The sequence below is a fragment of the Narcine bancroftii genome, chromosome 10, assembly GCF_036971445.1.
Source record: "Narcine bancroftii isolate sNarBan1 chromosome 10, sNarBan1.hap1, whole genome shotgun sequence".
NCBI lineage: Eukaryota > Metazoa > Chordata > Chondrichthyes > Torpediniformes > Narcinidae > Narcine > Narcine bancroftii.
The window spans coordinates 24437221-24457803 of NC_091478.1; the positions used below are offsets into that span (position 1 = coordinate 24437221).

At 44.5% G+C, this 20583-nt stretch overlaps 1 protein-coding gene across 3 annotated transcripts in view; it reads left to right on the forward strand.

Moving 5' to 3' along the window:
- The window catches only part of hpse2 (heparanase 2), a 263673-nt gene that overhangs the window by 181878 nt on the left and 61212 nt on the right, over positions 1 to 20583 (forward strand). For 2 of the 3 annotated variants that reach the window (XM_069900231.1, XM_069900233.1), the window contains exon 7: positions 10276 to 10369. In XM_069900231.1, the coding sequence (XP_069756332.1) occupies positions 10276 to 10369 (94 nt within the window). The remainder of the gene's footprint in view (positions 1 to 10275; positions 10370 to 20583) is intronic. The other variant, XM_069900232.1, reaches the window with a different exon arrangement.

The following is a 20583-nucleotide window of genomic DNA, read 5'->3' on the forward strand; positions in this document are numbered from 1 at the left end:
CCTACAGCATGGTTCCTACATTGTGTAGGGTATCCTTCCCCCTTCCCTCCACCAGAATCCCCTAGTCGACAAGCAGAGCAGGTCCCCAGGAGTGAGAGGTTCATCAGTTGGTGCATTGTTCGGGCTTGACCTCAGATCACCCTCCGCAGCCTTCGATCCACTCATGACAATTGCAGGCTTTGAACGGTCTTCAAATTTCTGTTAAGATGGCCTATCCAAATCTTTTCCCAAGGTGAAAATGTCGAACTCGACAGGACATATGTTGAGAGTGAAGAAGGTGCGGGGAGGGGGGGTTGGGTGAGTTCAGAGAAGATGTGCTGGACACTTTTTTGACCCAGAAAGTGGTGGGTGTGGGTTGCCTGGGGGGAGTGGTGGAAGCAGATACAGCAGCAACTATTAAGGCAATCCACAAAAGTGCTGGGGAAACTCATCAGGTCACACAGCATTTATAGGTTAACCAACATTTCAGCCCTGGGCCCTTCATCAAGGTCTAAGCAAAAGGCTGGCAGGCACCTAAATAAAAAGTAGGGGAGGGGTGGAGAGAAGAGGGAAGAAGATGGGAGGAGTAGAGTTCAACAAGCAAGAAGTCATAGGTGGATAGGGGTGGGAGGATAGAAGAGAAAAATGCTGAGAAGTGATAGGGAGAGTGGGGTAACTCTCTGAATGGAGAGGGGAGGGGGGTGGGAAGCTGGAGGAAAAGAGACTTTTAATTTTTAAGGGATTTCTAGATCAGATCAGAACAGATCAGCCATTAAAGCAATCAAAGATGAGGAAGGAAGGAACAAAGTACATGTACAGTGCCCTCTAATGTTTGGGGCAAAGACATTTTTTTTCCTTTATTTGCCCCTCTGCTCCATTGTTTTAAATTTGTACTCAAACAATTCACGTGATAAAGTGCATATTCCAGATTTTATTCAAGGTTATTTATATACCTTTTTGTTTGACCATGTAGAATGACAGCACTTTTTATGCATAGCTTCCCCTTTTCAGGTGCCATAATGTTGAGGATATTTGGCTTCATGGATGTTTCTGAGTACTCTGATATCTTTAAATGCTTCATTGGTGCAGGTATAAGAGAGCTAGGCTTGCTTCTAATCTTTTGATCACCTTTGGAGTCTGTAGTTGCCATTTTTCAACAAGGGGACAAGAGCTGTGCCATTGAAAGTCAACAAAACCGTTAAGAATAAAACAGTAAGAGACATCACCCAAACCTTAGGATTAGCAAAACCAACAATTTGGAACATCATTAAGAAGAAAGAGTGTACTGGTGAGCTCAGTAATTGCAAAGGGACTGGTATTCCAAGGAAGACCTCCGGTGCTAATGACAGAAAAATTCTCATCATAATGAAGAAAAATCCCCGACAGATCAGAAACACTCTTCAGGAGGCAAATGTGGATATGTCGATGACTACTATCCTCAGGACACTTCATGAACAGAAATACAGAGACAACACTGCAAGATGCAAACCAGTAGTTACCCACAGAAACAGGATTTTTACCAAACAATATTTAAATGAGCCTGCAAAATTCTGGAAATAGTTCTTGTGGACAGATGAGATCAAGATTAACCTATATCAGAGTGATGGCAAGAACAAAGTGTGGAGGCATAAAGGAAATGCCCAAGATCCAAAGCATACCACCTCATCTGTGAAACATGGTGGTGGGGGTGTTATGGCCTGGGCATGTATGACTGCAACGGGTACTGGCTCACTTATCTGATGGCAGTAGCAAAATGAATTCTGAGGTGTATACAAACATTCTGCTCAAGTTCGAGCAAATGCCTCCAAACTCATTTGTCGGTGCTTCATCCTACAGCAAGACAATGATCTCAAACGTACTGCTAAAGCAACAAAAGAGTTTTTCCAAGGCTAAAAACTGGAAAATTCTTGCATGGCCAAGTCAGTTGCCCGATCTAAATTCAATTGACCATGCCTTCTATATACTGAAGAGAAAACTTAAGGGTAAAACACCCGATACAAGCAGGAGCTGAAGATGGCTGGAGTAGAGGCTTGACAGAGCATCTCCAGAGATGATACTCAGCACCTGATGATGACTATGAATCACAGTCATTATATGCAAGAGGTATGCAACAAAGTATTAAACCTGACTGTTTTAATATACATACCACTATGTCCCAAATATAATCCCCTGAAATAAGGGGATTATGTATAAAAAGTGCTGTAATTTATTCATGGTCAAACCAAAATGTACACAAATACCCTTCAATAAAATCTGGAATGTGCACTTTAATCGCATGTGAAATGTTTGATTACACATTTAAAATAGTGGAGCATGGGGGAAAATAAAGGAAAAAAAGTGTCCTAAACATTATGGAAGGCACTGTATATATCACTCTAGAGTGTGCCTCAGAAACGCCAACTGTCTGGTATACAGCAAGTCTCCGAAGAGAGTGCATGTGGTGCCTGGTTTTCAGCAAGGTTCCCAAATAGCAGAGATGAATTGTCAGTTAGCCAGCCTTCACACTCCGCACAGAAATTAATCGTTACAGCTTTGTAATTCCCTGAGAGATTGTTCCATTGCTTGCAGGCTTTTGTTAAAATCAAACAATGTATGTTTTTTTCCTTCCCCAGTCTATTTGCTATAAACCTTTGGAAATTTTGAAAATTCTTGGAAGTAAAGATCTGGCACTCAGAACACATGAAGCTTCCAAGAATCTCCCTTGATGATTAAAACACATCAAGTTTGCCAAGCCAACAATTTCCTATAGTAATGACCTTGCTACTAGGTGTCTTGATTGTACCCTGTTCTTAAACTAAAATGAAGTCGGGATTCACATCCTTGCAGTGGAGAAACCAGGCTGAGACAGGGATTGAGCAGGCATAGTAGCTTCAACTTAAACCCAGTTCTCTGACCCATCTTTCCTTTGAATCTACTTCTCAGGAGAAAGGCTGAACAAACACATTGAGGGACAAACAATTGGCTGGCGGAACTCATTGGGTCAGGCACCAGACCACAATCTACTGTAGGAACTCATCAGGTCGAGCAGCATCAGTGGGACGAAAAGAATGGTTGATATTTCAGGACAATTTAAAAAAAATTAGACATACAGCACGGTAACAGGCCCGCTATGCCCATAGACCCATGCCACCCAAATGCACCAATTAACCTACAAACCCCATATGTTTTTGGAGGATGGGAGAAAACTAGAGCACCTGGAGGAAACCCATGCAAGTCACAGGGAGAACGTACAGACAGCACTGGATTCAAACCCGACTCGCTGGTGCTGTAATTGCGTTGCACCAACCGCTACACTAACCATGCTGCCATCTTTCTCAAGACAGAGGAATGTTAGAACGTAAGTTGTTGGATAGGGGGTCCCAAGTGGGAATGGTGAACCAGGGAGAGGTGAAACAAGACAGACAGCTGCAATGGACTAGTAGATGCAAGAAAAAGGGAGAAGGCTGAGACAATGGCCTCTTCTCTGTTAACCAATCGCACGTGAGGCCCCTGTACCATCACTCCCCCTCAATGAGGATCATCAAAATGGCCAAGATCACTGGGGTCTCTCTTTCCACTTTCAACATTCACTGGGAGCATTTCTTAAATAAGGCCTACAGAATTATTGAGGACTCTTTCCATCCAGCACACAATATCTTTGTCCCACTCTGATCAGGAAGGTGATACTGGAGCATCAAAATCAGGAATGCCAGGCTGGGAAATGGTCTCTTCCCACAGTCTGTGAGAATGATATCTTGTAATTGAGTTAATAATCCCAAAATATTTTAAATTTTATCTTTATGTATATATGTGATTATTGTGTGCCATGAATTGTGTGTGTGTGTGTGTGTGTGTGTGTGTGTGTGTGTGTGTGTGTGTGTGTGTGTGTGTGTGTGTGTGTGTGTGTGTGTGTGTGTGTGTGTGCGCGCCCACACCATAGCCCTGTTTTATCTGATTGCATATGTACATTCAGATTATAATAAACTTGAAGTGAAGGACAGATCAGATTGAAACTGGTTGTGGAGCGGATATAGCTGGATGGAGGGGGAGAAGGGTGAAGGTGCGCAATTAAAAGGGGGGGTATGGGAAAGGGAAAGAAATAAGAGGTGGAAAGGAAGATGAGGAGATCGGAAGGGATTATGTGAAATTGGAGATTTCAATGTTGATACCATTAGATTCTAGACCCTAAGGCTAGAGCTGGATGAGGTCCTCACCCAGGATGAGACATAAAAGGCAATCGAACAACTGAAAAATGGCAAAGCAGCAGGTATGGATGGAATCCCCCCAGAGGTCTGGAAGGCTGGTGGAAAAACTCTGCATGTCAAACTACATGAGTTTTTCAAGCTTTGTTGGGACCAAGGAAAACTGCCTCAGGACCTTCGTAATGCCACCATCATCACCCTGTACAAAAACAAAGGCGAGAAATCAGACTGCTCAAACTACAGGGGAATCACGCTGCTCTCCATTGCAGGCAAAATCTTCGCTAGGATTCTCCTAAATAGAATGTCGCCTAGTGTCGCCGAGAATATTCTCCCAGAATCACAGTGCAGCTTTCGCGCAAACAGAGGAACTACTGACATGGTCTTTGCCCTCAGACAGCTCCAAGAAAAGTGCAGAGAACAAAACAAAGGACTCTACATCACCTTTGTTGACCTCACCAAAGCCTTCGACACTGTGAGCAGGAAAGGGCTTTGGCAAATACTAGAGCGCATCGGATGCCCCCCAAAGTTCCTCAACATGATTATCCAACTGCACGAAAACCAACAAGGTCGGGTCAGATACAGCAATGAGTTCTCTGAACCCTTCTCCATTAACAATGGCGTGAAGCAAGGCTGTGTTCTCGCACCAACACTCTTTTCAATCTTCTTCAGCATGATGCTGAACCAAGCCATGAAAGACCTCAACAATGAAGACGCTGTTTACATCCGGTACCGCACAGATGGCAGTCTCTTCAATCTGAGGCGCCTGCAAGCTCACACCAAGACACAAGAGAAACTTGTCCGTGAACTACTCTTTGCAGACGATGCCGCTTTAGTTGCCCATTCAGAGCCAGCTCTTCAGCGCTTGACGTTCTGTTTTGCGGAAACTGCCAAAATGTTTGGCCTGGAAGTCAGCCTGAAGAAAACTGAGGCCCTCCATCAGCCAGCACCCCATCATGACTACCAGCCCCCCCTCATCTCCATCGGGCACAAAAAACTCAAAACGGTCAACCAGTTTACCTATCTCGGCTGCACCATTTCATCAGATGCAAGGATCGACAACGAGATAGACAACAGACTCGCCAAGGCAAATAGCGCCTTTGGAAGACTACACAGAGTCTGGAAAAACAACCAACTGAAAAACCTCACAAAGATAAGCTTATACAGAGCCGTTGTCATACCCACACTCCTGTTCGGCTCCGAATCATGGGTCCTCTACCAGCATCACCTACGGCTCCTAGAATGCTTCCACCAGCGTTGTCTCCGCTCCATCCTCAACATCCATTGGAGCGTTTACATCCCTAACGTCGAAGTACTCGAGATGGCAGAGGTCGACAGCATCGAGTCCACGCTGCTGAAAATCCAGCTGCGCTGGGTGGGTCACGTCTCCAGAATGGAGGACCATCGCCTTCCCAAGATCGTGTTATATGGTGAGCTCTCCACTGGCCACCGTGACAGAGGTGCACCAAAGAAAAGGTACAAGGACTGCCTAAAGAAATCTCTTGGTGCCTGCCACATTGACCACTGCCAGTGGGCTGATATCGCCTCAAACCGTGCATCTTGGCGCCTCACAATTTGGCGGGCAGCAACCTCCTTTGAAGAAGACCGCAGAGCCCACCTCACTGACAAAAGGCAAAGGAGGAAAAACCCAACACCCAACCCCAGCCAACCAATTTTCCCCTGCAACCGCTGCAACCGTGTCTGCCTGTCCCGCATCGGACTTGTCAGCCACAAACGAGCCTGCAGCTGACGTGGACTTTTACCCCTCCATAAATCTTCGTCCGTGAAGCCAAGCCAAAGAAGAAGACTAAGGCGACCCTTTGTCCTTCCCAGGCACCGAAGTCCAGTATCTTTGAAGTTGGAAATAGCGATTCACTGCGGGGAAACTCACCAGAATTGTTGCTGGGTCTGGAGGGTATGAGTTACGGAGACATGTTCGATAGGCTGGGTCTAGAGAAGACGAGCCTGAGGGGTGATGTTATCGAAGTTTATAGAATGATGGTGGGCATAGATAAAGTGAGTGCTCGCAGTATTTTTCCCTGGGTAGATGATTCTCGAACCAAAGGGCATAGGATTAAGGTGAGTCATCAAGTTTGTTGACATAATAATAGACTAGAAGGATAGAGGCAAATGGGACAAGCCCAGTATGCCAATCTGCCTTCTTGGGCTGAAGGGCCTTTTCACTGCTGTATAGATGGACTCATTCTGTAGTGTCCCCAAGCATATTGAAGGGTTCAGCCAGGACAGAATCTCAAGGGCAACGGCATCTCCTCACTGCACAGACACCTTCGATGTGTTGGCAGACACAGTAAATAACTCTGAACTTGTGTAGACTCCTCAGACAAATTGGATAAACGGCTGAGTTGTTCTATTTCAAGGTGTGGGATGAGAAATGACTGCTGTACAGAGAAATAGGACAACCAAAGCTATAGCCTAGTGTACATCCACCTGATTATGCAGCTAAATTAACATCTCAGCTCATTAATAATACTAATCAAATGTTCTGGTAACTTCTTACAGCAAGTTTTATTTTTAGAATTTAGAATCAGAATTTATTATCATTAACATGTGTCACGAAATTCATCATTCTGCCACAGCAGTATAGGTACAAAATTGTTATAAATTACATTTTTTAAATAAATGCATTAGTCTAAAAGAAAAGAAAGTGAGGCAGTATTGTGGTTCATTGTCCATTCAGAAATCCGATGGCGGGGAGGGAGGAAGCTTGTTTTCATGCCGCTTGGGGGTTCATCTTCAAACTCATTGTAGTGAACTGCTATGGACTCTTTAGTCTGGCTCCGCCCTCTTTTCCCTGTACAAAGGCTCCAACATGGCAACCCCTCCCCAGAAAGCTTGGGTCACAGCACAGGATGAGCTTCAAATTTATTGTAAATAAAAGTCTACTGTTCCGTAACTCTAGTCTTTTGAGTTATTGATAGCGCATCAGTTTTATTTACAATATTTTTTTTCCAACGATGGAACAACTCTTGAAGCCTGATAAACTGGAGATCGACCCATAATCACCAGAAGCCTCAGACTGCTTTGCACTCTGGCTACGCAGCTTTGAGGTCTTTCAAACACTACCCTTGGTAGCCCATTCCAGGCACCCGCCACTCTCTGTATTAAAAATTTGACCTTCACATCTCCCTTCAATTTTCCCCTTTCACCTTGTGACAAACTCAATCAGAGCCTCATTTAGGGACTCTTACTTGTGCATTTTATTGATTTTCTTTTTGCTCTCTCCATAGTGCACAGTCAATTTGTTCACATTTGTCATCTGTTTACAGTTCTTTCTTTGTTTACATATTCACATTGTGTACAGAGTTTTTTTTGCACTACCAATTAGAGGTCATTCTGCTGCGCCTGCAGGAAAAAGGAATCTCAAGGTTATATGTGACATCATGTATGTACTCCGACAATTAATCTGAAATCGGAATCTGAAATACACATTGTTCAATGTACATATACAATGAAATTCTTCCTTGCTTCAGCTGATAAAAAAACTTGTTAAAAATTGCAATTATGAAGCAGCTAAAAACAACTGTAACCATATACTTAATTGAATTAAAAAGAGACAATTAAAATTAAAAAAATAATAAATATTCACAGTTATCCATGTGTAGAATCAGTGACTTTAGCAATAGTACAGACAATCCTTTTGTGATGTCAGAAGAGTCCCAGTGAGTGTAACAAGAGGCTTTCATGTGCAAGCAACAGAGCTTTACTTCAACTTGGACCACATCTAGCACAGACTCATGGGCTGAAGGGCCTGTTCCTGTGCTATACTGTTCTATGAGAGGCAAAGCCTAGAAACAGGTCCATGGCTCCTCTGTTGTCATCCATATTAATCCCATTTGCTGGCACTCAGCTCATGGCTTCCTGTGACTCAGGCGATTCATGTGCTCATCTGCTCCTTTGTAAATATTGTGGGAGTCTCTGCATCCATTGCACCTGCAGTCGGTTCCTTCCAGGTCATAGAAAGTCCTCCTCAGATCCCCACTAAACTGTTTACCTAAACCTATAAGTTAGGTGCCTCTGCAATAGGGAAAAGTGTTTACTATCCAGCCTATCTATTTATCTATGTATTAATTTATTTGCCACACAGTAGAAGCCGATTCTGGCCATTGAGACCTGCACTGCCTAATTACACTCAATTAACCTACAACTCCGTACATTTTAGGAGGGTGGGAGGAAACTGGAGCACCTGGAGAAAACCCATTCAGAGGTGGGGTGAGTGTACAAACTCCTTACAGACAGCGCCGGATTCGAACCTGGGTCGGTCTGGAAGCTGAAGTAAGATTGCACCTCACTCTTTTGTACACCTCTATGAGGGGTTCCTCTCTCAGTACCACTGCTGCAAGGAAAGCAACCCAACATCTCCTGATATACCCCATTCCAGGTAGCATCCTGACTGTCTCTGCATCCTCTCCAATGCATGTCCATTTGGAAGTGGGGTGACCAGAATGGTACAGTACTCCAACTGTTGCTCAACCAATGTGTTTTAAAGTTGTACAATAACCTCACTGCTGTCACATTCCATGCCCCCACCCCCCTCTAATGAGGGTATGTGTCCTGCAGGCCTTCTTCTCCGTGCTGCCTCCTTCAGGAATGCTTGGACTCATATACACCTGCTGTACCTACCACTGTGACCACAAGAAATGCTCCACTTGCATCCACACCTCCTTCCACACCACCATCCAAGGCCCTAACCAGTCCTTCCATGAATCTGCAGGTGTCACTACTGCATCTGGAGCTCCTGTTGTGTCTTCCTCTATATCAGAGAGAGTGGATGCAGACTGGGATATCACTTTGTCGAGCACCTTCGCTCTGTCCTCTGCAACAGCAAGGACCTCCCAGTGGCCAACCATTTTAATTCCACACATCTTTGCCACACCAAAATGTCCATCTATGGTCACATGCACTGCCAAACCAAGGCCACCTACATATTAGAGGAACAACACCTTATATTCTGTCTGGGCACTCTCCATCCAGATGGCAGAAATATCAACTTCTCCAATTTCCGTTAACTCCCTCCCCTTTTCCTTTCCCTGCCCCTCCATCTCCTTTCCTGCAGCTTCTCACCCTTCTCCAATCAGAGGGCCACTGTTTCCCCAGTGTGTGACTGACTAAGAGAGGCATACATGTTGAAAGTCAAAACCTTTTTTTTTAATATATAGTAAGAAATCACAAGAGGGCAAATAGGACTTGCAAAGGTGGCTAACTTAGTTGGCATGGATAAGTTGGGCAAAGAGGCCAGGTTTTGCACTGTCTTACCCAATATAAGTTTAAGGTAAGAGGTAGGAGTGTTAAAAGGGATCCAATGGGTAGGCTCTCTTACACAGAAAGTGGTGAATATCTAGAAGGCACTGCCAGAGGAGGTGGTGGACCCAGGTACTATTAAGGGATGTTGAGATGGGCACTTAAATAGGCAGGGGATAGAAGGATATGATTCTAATGGAGGAAAATGGGCAAAAAGGTCAAAATGGTTCAAATTCAATTTATTTATCATCTGATTGTGAAAGTACAACCCGACAACACAATGTTCTCCAGTGTTAGGTGCAAAACATGCAAAAACACAACCAGACATAACACACATACTGACAAACTACACACACACACACACACACACACACACACACACACACACACACACATACACAAATACTAGTATATGTTTAAATATTGTTAAATAAATAGTAGAGTCTTGGAGGTTTTGAATGAGCAGTTTATTTGGTCGTTCAGCATTCTCACTGTCCGTGAGAAGAAGCTGTTTTTCAGCCTGGTGCTGCTAGCTCTGATATCCCTATAGTAGGCTGAAGGGCCTATTTTTGTGCTGCATACCCCCATGAATGACAGAACAGGATTGATGAGCCAAATAACCTACAATGGACCCCATTTCTGGAGAACATTTTGAATCCCAACCACCACCACTGCCCGCTTTATCACACAACATTCTGATGGTCTGAAAAGTAACCTCTCTGCAGGTGCTGCCTGACCTGCTGAGTATCTGCAGCATTGGGCGGGGTGGGTTTTCATTTTAGAGTCTCTGGAAAGTTGTCAGGTTTCTGAGCAGATCAGAGGAAAATCCCTCATGTATTTTGGTATCTATCTTTTGCAGTTATTACATTGATGACCAGACAGTCAAGGCAACTGACTTTTTGAAAACCCGCCTGCTGGACACTCTCTCAGATCAGATTGCCAAGGTACAGAGGGTGAGTTTCTTTGTTTTCACTGGTTGACATAGACATGGACTGGCAGTGTGGAGCAGTCATGCCAAGTGACAGAGGGACGCTGGCTTGACTCAGTGTGTGGATGTCAAGACAATTCAATTGTTATCTGACTGCACAAATACAACCCAATGAAACAACTTTCTCTGGTCCTCGGTACAAAACTCGCAGACACACAACCAAACATGAAACACATACAGACAAACAATACATCTATTGGACAAGTATTCATACTGGCTGAATTGACCACTCTCTATAGTTTTTTTCCTGTCCTGTGCATTGGCACCTCCATACCAGACAGTGATGCAATCAGTCAGAAATGCTCTCCGCCTGTAGAAATTTGCAAGTCTTTGGCAACCTACCAAATCTCCTCAAACTCCTCACAAAGTATAGCCATTGGTGACCCTCCTTCGTGATTGCATCAACATTATGGCCCCAGCATAGATCTTCAGAGATGTTGACAACCAAGAATTTGAAGTTCCTTACCCTCTCCACTGATCACCCCTCGATGAAGACTAGTTTGTGTTCTCCTGGTTTTTCCTTCCTGAAGTCCACAATCAATTTCTTAGTTTTGCTGACTGTGATGGAATTATGTTAATATTAATCTGTAGTTATGGAGTATATATTTTTAGTAGAGCTATTTTGTGGGTTTGGATGCAGGGTCACATACTGACACACAATTACACTCAGAGAGAGACCATTTTGAAAGCCAAAAGGTCTGCTTAGTCATTGTTCTGCCAGAGGCTTATTTGCTTAAAAAGACTGGGTGACTGCTAATTCAAAGCATTCATAAAAGTCTATGACTGTTCTCCATTGAGATCGCAAAACAGTAGGTGTATTGGAATTTAAACTTCAAAGACTGCAATTATGTCATGTCATATGATCAAAGACATTTTGAAAGAAGATATTACTAAAAACAGAGACATTTTAAGGGAGGCCTTACCATCCTGGAGGTAACACAGAATTGAAGCAGTTGCTTTGCCATCCTGTAAGTAACACAGGATTGAAATACGGTAACCAGCAAAGAACTGTTACGTGTTACTCCTGGTCAAAGGAGAACACACAATAAGTGGCTTTTGAAAGAAAATGACCACTTCTGACTGTCTCTTTAAGAGAGAGAGGGCAGTCCTGCTGTGTCCATTTCTACATGGAGCTTCATGTAACCCTTGCCTAGGTTTATGAAATCATCGTGGGAAACACAGATCTGAAACCTCCATGCAAAGTGGGGGGGGGGGGGATTTGTGAAAAATCAATCGTATGAAGAAACATTGCTCTGAAAACAACTCATCAAAATATTTAAAAATATTTGTGAGTTTTAAAGAGGTCTGATGACTTGATGTTTCAAAATACTTTATAACTACTTTTCAGCAACAATTTAAACAATCTGAGTTTCAAAACAAAAGTAACTAAACTTTAAAAACCTCTCTTCAGAATTACACCTGAACTGTAATGGTTTTGGTTTTTCCACACACATGCATATATACATTTGTGCATAGTTGGGTTTAGTTAGAGTTATGTTTAGAGTTAAGTAAGAAGTGTTCTTTGGCTTGGCTTCGCGGACAAAGATTTATGGAGGGGGTAAAAAGTCCACGTCAGCTGCAGGCTCGTTTGTGGCTGACAAGTCCGATGCGGGACAGGCAGACACGGTTACAGCGGTTGCAGGGGAAAATTGGTTGGTTGGGGTTGGGTGTTGGGTTTTTCCTCCTTTGCCTTTTGTCAGTGAGGTGGGCTCTGCGGTCTTCTTCAAAGGAGGTTGCTGCCCGCCAAACTGTGAGGCGCCAAGATGCACGGTTTGAGGCGTTATCTTATTAATAATTAATGGTTAAAAAAATATTGTTTTTCAAGTTACCATTGTTTTGGTGAATTACCATTGCTGTTGGTTTAGTGCATAACACTGATGTTGAGTGCAAGGTTGTTGTTGTAACATCACTCAACTAGATTCAAGATTCAATTTAGTGTCATGCAATTAAAAAGTGTCATATTACACAAAATTGCCTTTTGTCTGCTGTAAGGCAGACAGGTTCACCATCAGCAGAGATTGCTTGAAGTGTGTCTTACAGTCAGAGAAAAAGAACCAAAAGAGAGTTCCCCCTAGAGTCACCAAGTGTCCGTGAATTCACCTCCAGTGCTCCCGTAGCCTCCACAACCATGCAGAGTACAGTCCAAACCATCCTAAGCTCCAGATCCGAATCTCCTATACAATTAGGAACTCTTCATTGCCTACGGCACCCTCTCACATTGCAGTTTCAATACCTGGTACCCCTTCAACCAGTTTCAAGCCCGTCTCCAGCAGTTCTGCTCCCTGGTGCAAATCCCTTGACTACAGTTTCCAGTAGCCCATAGCCTGTGTGGCTTCCTCACCTTAAATTGCCAGCAGCCCTTGACTTGTATGTTCAGCTGCAGAACCCTTCACTGGTCCACCATGGTTTGTTTCCTCTGCTTGTCCTTCTCAGGTGGTGGTTGTCTCCCTGTTTTCTGGTGCCCTATGCCAGTGCTCTTCTTCCCTGGAGTCAGAAACCCCTCACGACCACTGCTGATCATAGGCGCCGCCATCTTGTGTGCAGAGCCTATGGTCGTGGGATTTTAAATAAAACCACTGTTGGCTCCTTTAACAGGCCTGTACATAACCTTTTTTTTTAATATGTTTGAAGGAAATTGTTTCATGTCTTTTGATCAATTAGCTGAAAAGTTCCATTTGACTAAGACACATCTTCTTAGATATTTTCAAATTAGGAATTTTCTACACCAAATTTTCCATTTTCATTTTCAACTAATTTGATTGATGCTTTTCTTCAATTAAATCCTTCCTGAAAAGGATTGATATTTATAACAGCTTACTTAATTTACATCCTGTATCCAATTATTAAATTGAGGTGCTTGGGAACTGGAATTTAAGTAGCTACTTTCTGATGATTTATGGGAAAAAAAATTTCGACTTTTCACTCCTTCTTCAATTTGTACTCGTCACTCTTTGATTCAATTCAAGGTATTGCAGAGGGCACATATGTCTAAGGACAGACTGGCCCATGTTTTTCCTAATACAAGTCCTACTTGTGAGAGGTGTAAATCCAAAGAGGCCTCTTTGACTTATATGTTTTGGTCCTATACAAAGTTAGATAATTTTTGGCAAGGTTTTTTGAAACTTTAGCTGAAGTGTTGGACCTAGATTTACAGCCAAGCTTATTCACAGCTATTTTTGGGATCACAGTATTGGGATCAGGCTTTACACCTGCTTCAGCCCAAAGGACAGTCGCCTTTTCAACAATGATGGCAAGGAGAGCTATATTACTCAAATGGAAAGATTGCAATCCGCCCACTTTACTTCAATGACTTTCCTCCATTATGTCATGCTTAGATTTAGAAAAAAATTAGAAGTCGGGCATTTGATACGACCTTTAACTTTGAAAAAACCTGGCGACCATTTAGTCAGTATTTTCGTATGACTCAAACTAATAAACAAAATTGAATCAGTTTGGTTGTTTTTTCTGTGCGTTGTGTTTACTCAGGAAGAATCTCTTTTCTACTAATTTTGAAATTATTGTCAGAATGGATTGACCAGTTGTTCTTGTTTTTTGGGTTTATTTTCCATCAGAGTTAGATGTGTTTTTTTTTTCATTTTATACATTAACTTTTTATTTCCTTACTCAACGTAACTGTCAATATATGGAAATGTTGAATTAATTTGAAAGTACTTGATTGTTATATTCAAGGACAATGTATATTACTTTTTCATGTTTTCTGTATATTATTCTATGTTTTTATTGTGGAAAATTAATAAGATTTATAAAAAAGAGAAAAAAAAAGCCTGTACAGTGCTCACGGCAGTTGGACTGGGTGGTCGGACCCCGCGAGATCGTTGCATCTCCACTCCATGCTCTCCACGGGTCTGCACCAGTACTGCTGTTAAAGCAGCTCCGCCATTTTTTTTTGCTGACCTATCTCACTCCTGTACACTTCCTCATTGCCGTTTGCAATTCTGCCAATGACCATAGTGTCATTGGCAAGTATCCATATCGTTCCACACCCATTCCCACCCTAAGGCTGTTGGGTGTAGGTTGCAATGAGAAATTGAGTTGCAATCAGATGAACTAGGTTCTTATGATGGTAAGGCTTAGGGCCAAGTGACCTGGCCCTGTTGTTTTTATTTAGCTACTCTGCTTCAGATATCGAAACCTATGTCCAAGCCACGTGGCAAATCCTTGCTCATTTTGCTGCTCATCTTCTTTCTCCCTCTGGTGATCCATTCTATAATCAAATGACCTCACTGGTTGTCCTCTCCTCAATCCCTTTGCCAGATGTTAAACTAATCTGTCTCTCATTGAGGAAGAACTAGCATCTCTACTTGGAGAGTGGTTACGATCTGGAATACACTCCCTGTAGAACTGGGTGGGGGGGGGGGGTGGTGGGTGGGGTGAAGCAGAATGAATCAAGGTCTTCAGAAAGGAACCGGAAACAAAATCATGCAGGTCCTGAAAATATGAACTAAACTTTGCTGGAATCAATGGAGCCTTGGGTTCTCCATTTAAGTTGGTGCAGGATCCGAGATCCGATTAGAGATAGAGATCGAAAACATCTACGGGGAACGCTGCCATCAGAAAGCAGCAGCAATCAACAAGTATTGACACCACCTGGCCCATACTCTGTTCTCGCTGCTCCATCAGGAAAGAGGTATAGGTGCCACAAGATCACCAGGTTCAGGAACAGCCGCTACCCCATCCACTATCAGACTCCTCAACAACAAACTCAATCAGGGACTCATTTAAGGGCTCTTATTGCTGCACTTTATTGATTTTTTTCTCTCTCAGTATAGCATTGTCCGTTTGTTTATGTCTTTATTTGTTTACATGTATAAGTTGAGTCAGTTTTTTTTGCACTGCCAGTAAGTGGCAATTATGCCTCACCCACAGGAAAAAATATCTCACGGTTGTATGTGGTCATGTATATAATCTGACAATAAACCTGAATTCTGAAATCTGAATCTGAATCCAAATTTCCCAGGGCAAGGGAAGAGAATCCTTGATAGAGTGCGATTTACCACTGGAATCTGTGGTGCCGGGATGGGGGTGGGGGAAGGGCAAACCTGTCAATAAGTCCCCAGATCTGCTTGCTTCATGGAGTGATGTAAGCCAGTCCTGTTACACAGCTGGATGCCAGCGGTTTGGTTCATAAGAGCTGGATACCAGTGGTGTGACGCAGCTACCAGCAACAGCTGGCCAGCTGTTCCCCATATCCCAGTGGCTGGAATTGTGTAGAAGCTGACTGCAGCGCCCTCTTCTGCCCAGTGACCCCATCCTCGTTTCTTGGGAAGGTGCAGTAGAAATCCGAAAATCCGGACTGCTTGGGGATTGGGTTGGTCCAGATTTTCTAGATTCTCAGGCAGTACTTTTAAAATTCTTCTTTCTCCTCACACCACAAAGTTTATCTACTTTAGAGAGAGAGAGAATTACTTTATTGTCATTTCCATACTGAAAGCATAAAAACAAAACAGTATTTCTCCCAAAGTGTCCATAAACACGAGACAAGGTCCAGCCAAAAACAATATAACAGACAAGACCAAACAAGACTAACCAAGATAGTCCATGCACGCCACTCAGCCAACCACCGAAGCCACTGCGAATCTACGCGCCACCATCACGAGCAAGCAAAACAACAAGCATGAACACCAGATAAAACCTATAACCAAGTCTAAACCCATTATTATGGGTTTGTAAATACGTATGCACTATATGGTAAATGGAAAGAGTAGGACACAAAATTATAGCATTGTCACAATTCGCTTGTTTCAAAATGGCAACCATGTGGTCACTTATTACTGCCGTGCATTTGTGGCGGTTATGCACGAACATACTCACACAAAAGCTCGAATTTTCAAAAAGTCCGGATTCTTGGATGGTCTGGATTTTTGTCATCTGGATTTTTGGACTTCTACTTCAGCTTCATAGAACATAGAACTTTACAGCACAGTACAGGCCCTTCAGCCCACGATGTGCTGACCTAATTAAACTGACTCAACAATCTAATCCTTCCCTACCTTGCACCCAGAACCATCTATTTTTCTTTCATCCATGTGCCTGTTTAAGAATCTTTAAAATGTCCTGATTGTACCAGCTTCCATTACCAACCGTGGCAATGCATTCCAGGCACTCACCACTTTTTGTGGATAAGACTTACTTCATTTGGCTTTTCCTGCCCCCAGCAGAAAAAGTCTGGAAGCTTTTAATGCCAAATTATACCCCCATCACCCTGGACACAACCTCTTTTCACTGCTCCCTTTGGACATAAGGTACATAAACCCGAAGACCAGCACCTTCAGGTTCAAGAACATTTCCTTTCCAACAGCTATCAGGCTCTTGAACCTCCCCTTGTTTCATGAATCAGGGACAGCTCTAACACCATAAAAGGACTGTCTGCACCATTGCAAAGTCACGTTTTTATGCAGTCAGATAACTGTGAATATTTATATTGTGTTATTACACAACAGTGCTGGAGAAACTCAGCCTGTCCTGCAGTGTCCATAGGAGGCAAAGATATAAAAGCAACGTATTGGGCTTGAGCCGATTGTCAAGGTATGAGCAAAAAGAAGGCGGTGCCTAAATAAAATGATGGGGGTGGGGCGGTGAGAGAAAAGAAGAAGGGGCAGAGGGAGGAGCTTTTGCCCTCCTATCCATGTTCTCTGGCCTGTTGGTCTGTGCTCCTTCCCCTGCCCCTCATTCCCATCTCCTCTCACCATTTTATTCAGGTGCCTTATGTAGGAATATTAAGCACACTCTCAGTCCCAACAATGTACAATCTGGGAGTGAGATATTAGGTAAGAAGTAGGAGCAGGAGTTGGCCATCTGGCCCGTCGAGCTTGCTCCATCATTCAATGAAATCATGGCTGATTTGGCCGTGGAGTCCACACCCTCTGTAACCCTTAAAATCCTGACCGTGCAAAGGTCTACCTCTCTGGGTCTGGGCTAATGCTGTTTCATCTGGTTGTATGTGGTCAGATGATTTTTAAATTTTATTTACAACACAGTAGAAGTTGATTCCAACCATTTAAAACCCATGCCTAATTGCACCCAAATTAACCTACAATCTCATACATTTTGGAGGGTGGGAGGAAAGTTTAGGGGAGACATCAGGGATAAGATTTTTTACATAGGGAGCTGTGGGTGCCCGGAATGCCTTGTCAGGGGTGGTGGAGGAGGCTGAAACATTAGGGGCATTTAAGAGACTCTCAGACAGGGACATGTATGAAAGAAAAATAGAGGGCTATGAGGTAGGAAGCCTTTTTAGTAGGAATATGTAGGTCGGCACCACATCAAGGGCTGAGGGGCCTGTACTGTGCTGTAATGTTCTATATTCTGTGTTCTCTGAAACCAGTGCACCCTGGGGAATATGGAGTACAGACACGAGGAGAACGTACAAACTCCTTGTAGACAGTGCCAGATTCAAACCTGGGCTGCTGGTACTAACCGTGCCGATTATGACAACAAACGAACTTGAAATACGTTTAGTGAGGCATCGATATTTCTTCCTTGGGTAGAAAGTTCCACAGTTTCACTTTTAGCTGGGAGAAGTAATTCCTCCTCATCTCTGTCAGCCTTGGGAGAGGGTGAAAGACCAGCTTTATTTATGGGACAGTGGTGGAGTGGGTAGAGCCACAGCCTCACAGCTCCAGTGACCAGGGTCAATCCCCACCTCAGTGTGAAATTTGCACATGCCCAGTGGCCACGTGGTCTTCCTCCTGGTGCTCTGGGCTCCTGTGGTATGTGGTTTCATGTTCTTGGGGTGCAGTGAGATAGAATGTCTATTTGAGGCCAGGCTTATGTTTTGAAAGCCTATAGATGGTAGTGAAGAGCTATTCGTTGTACAGTTTGAACTGCTGGAAAGGAAAGAACAGTGTGTGGGCTACAGAATTAATGCAGGCAAGTGGGTTGAGTGGGATAGGCGTGCGGTGGGCCAAAGAGCCTGTTTCTGTGCACTGTAACCCCTTGATTCCCAAGTTTTGGAGGGCGAGAGAAAACTGGAGCACCCGGAGGAAACCCACACAGCCCAAGAGGAAACATACAAACTGCTTACAGACAGCACCAGATTCGAACCTAAGTCACTGGTGCCGTACTAGCTGGCGCTGTACTAGTGTGGCGCTAACTGTGCTGTGAACTGTGAGGCAGCTAATTTCTGGAAATTAATCGGAAAGTGCTTGAAATACTCATCAGGCCAAGCAGCATCTGGAGAGAGGGGAGAAGTTAGAGAGAAGGGTGAGAGGAGCCCACACTGAATATGATCAGCATATCCAAGTGAGCTAATCTCAGCAAAGCCTGTCAGTGCCTGCCAACGTTTTGTGGCATTTGAGGAGCTTTTAAAAAACATGTTTATTGTGTCTTAGCATTTAAATGGATTGGATTCAATAAATTTTGTTTAAAAATAAAATCTCTTGTTTTTTATTGGGACATGGCTGTGAAGTAAAAGGGTCCTACTGTGGCAAAGAATGTAAGTTTATGAGAAGCAGTCAAAACAAGCTGAACTGTGGTAGCTTGAAGACAGTGGGGACGGAGAGTTGAACAGGCAGAACTGTGGCTCAGGCACTTGACTTACAGTGAAGCAAAACAACTGGCCCTGCTGACAAGCCAGGAACATGACCCAACAGAGCAGATTGACTGCGGCTGTGGACTGGAGAGGGCTGAGAGGCTGAAGGACCCGCACAGGCTGCTGGAGGCCCGCACAGGCTGCTGGAGACCCGCACAGGCTGCTGGAGATCCGCACAGGCTGCTGGAGGCCCGCACAGGCTGCTGGAGACCCGCACAGGCTGCTGGAGACCCGCACAGGCTGCTGGAGACCCGCACAGGCTGCTGGGGACCCGCACAGGCTGCTGGGGACCCGCACAGGCTGCTGGGGACCCGCACAGGCTGCTGGGGACCCGCACAGGCTGCTGGGGACCCGCACAGGCTGCTGGGGACCCGCACAGGCTGCTGGGGACCCGCACAGGCTGCTGGGGACCCGCACAGGCTGCTGGGGACCCGCACAGGCTGCTGGGGACCCGCACAGGCTGCTGGGGACCCGCACAGGCTGCTGGGGACCCGCACAGGCTGCTGGGGACCCGCACAGGCTGCTGGGGACCCGCACAGGCTGCTGGGGACCCGCACAGGCTGCTGGGGACCCGCACAGGCTGCTGGGGACTGAACCCACACAGTGCTTGGGATTGAACCCACACTGGTTGCTGGGGACTGAACTCACAAAAGGTGGTGGGGACTGAGAGATCCAAACAGGCTGTGGGTTGCTGGAGACCAGCTCATGAGAACCAGGGTATCTAGCATTTGAGAGGATGCCAATGGCGAGAAGGATTCTTTAGGAACCTGAGGTGCTTCCTGATCATACTGGAGGTTTGGATTCAGAAGCCAAGGATCACCAATGGATCAGACACAAGGACTGTGTGGCTGCAGCAGTTACAGGAGCTCAGGAGGCGAATCTGCGGTCACTCAGTGTCTCTGAAGGGACTCCCTTTTACATCTGTTTCTCTTATGCCACTGGCCAGTGGTGCCTCTTTGTGTAATTTTATGGCAGGGAAAAGCTGAGGCACTTTGTGTATTATTACATTTTATGTATTACTATATTTTGCGTATTATTTTGTGACAGTCGAGGAATATTGCCTTAATGGTCACCAAACTGCTAACCGATTGGTTGGACCCATCTCTGGATGTTCAGGGTCCTAGTTTCCTCAGTTGGTCTGCAGGGCAGACATCTCAGACAGTAGTATGTTCATATTATGTCCTGACAGATGTCAGCAGATGTAGGTGTTACTGAATCCCACAGCAGAACAAAGAACAGACAAACAAGACATGGTGCCTTTAGTTTATTAGGCGAGCCTCTCATACAGTCCGAACTAACTCATCAGAACCTAAGACAGCAATTAGCTGTATCTTGCCCTTATCCTTAAGGTTTTCCTTGTTCTCGGTTAGCTGGCTTGACTGGACACCCAAGTGTGGCCTCTGGGCTCCTTCTGAAGCCACTGGGAGGTAAAGAACTCTGCCTGTGTTGGCCTCGAGGTCAAGGTCTCAAGGCTCATTCAAGGCAGAAGGTGAATGGAACAGGAGGTGGGGTTGGTATCAGGACAGGGGTCCTTAAACTTCAGTCTGAGAGAGGGGAGGAACCTCACCCTCTCAAGGGATAGCTTACAGTAAGTGGGAATGGCTTCTGCCATTGCAATCAGAATAAAA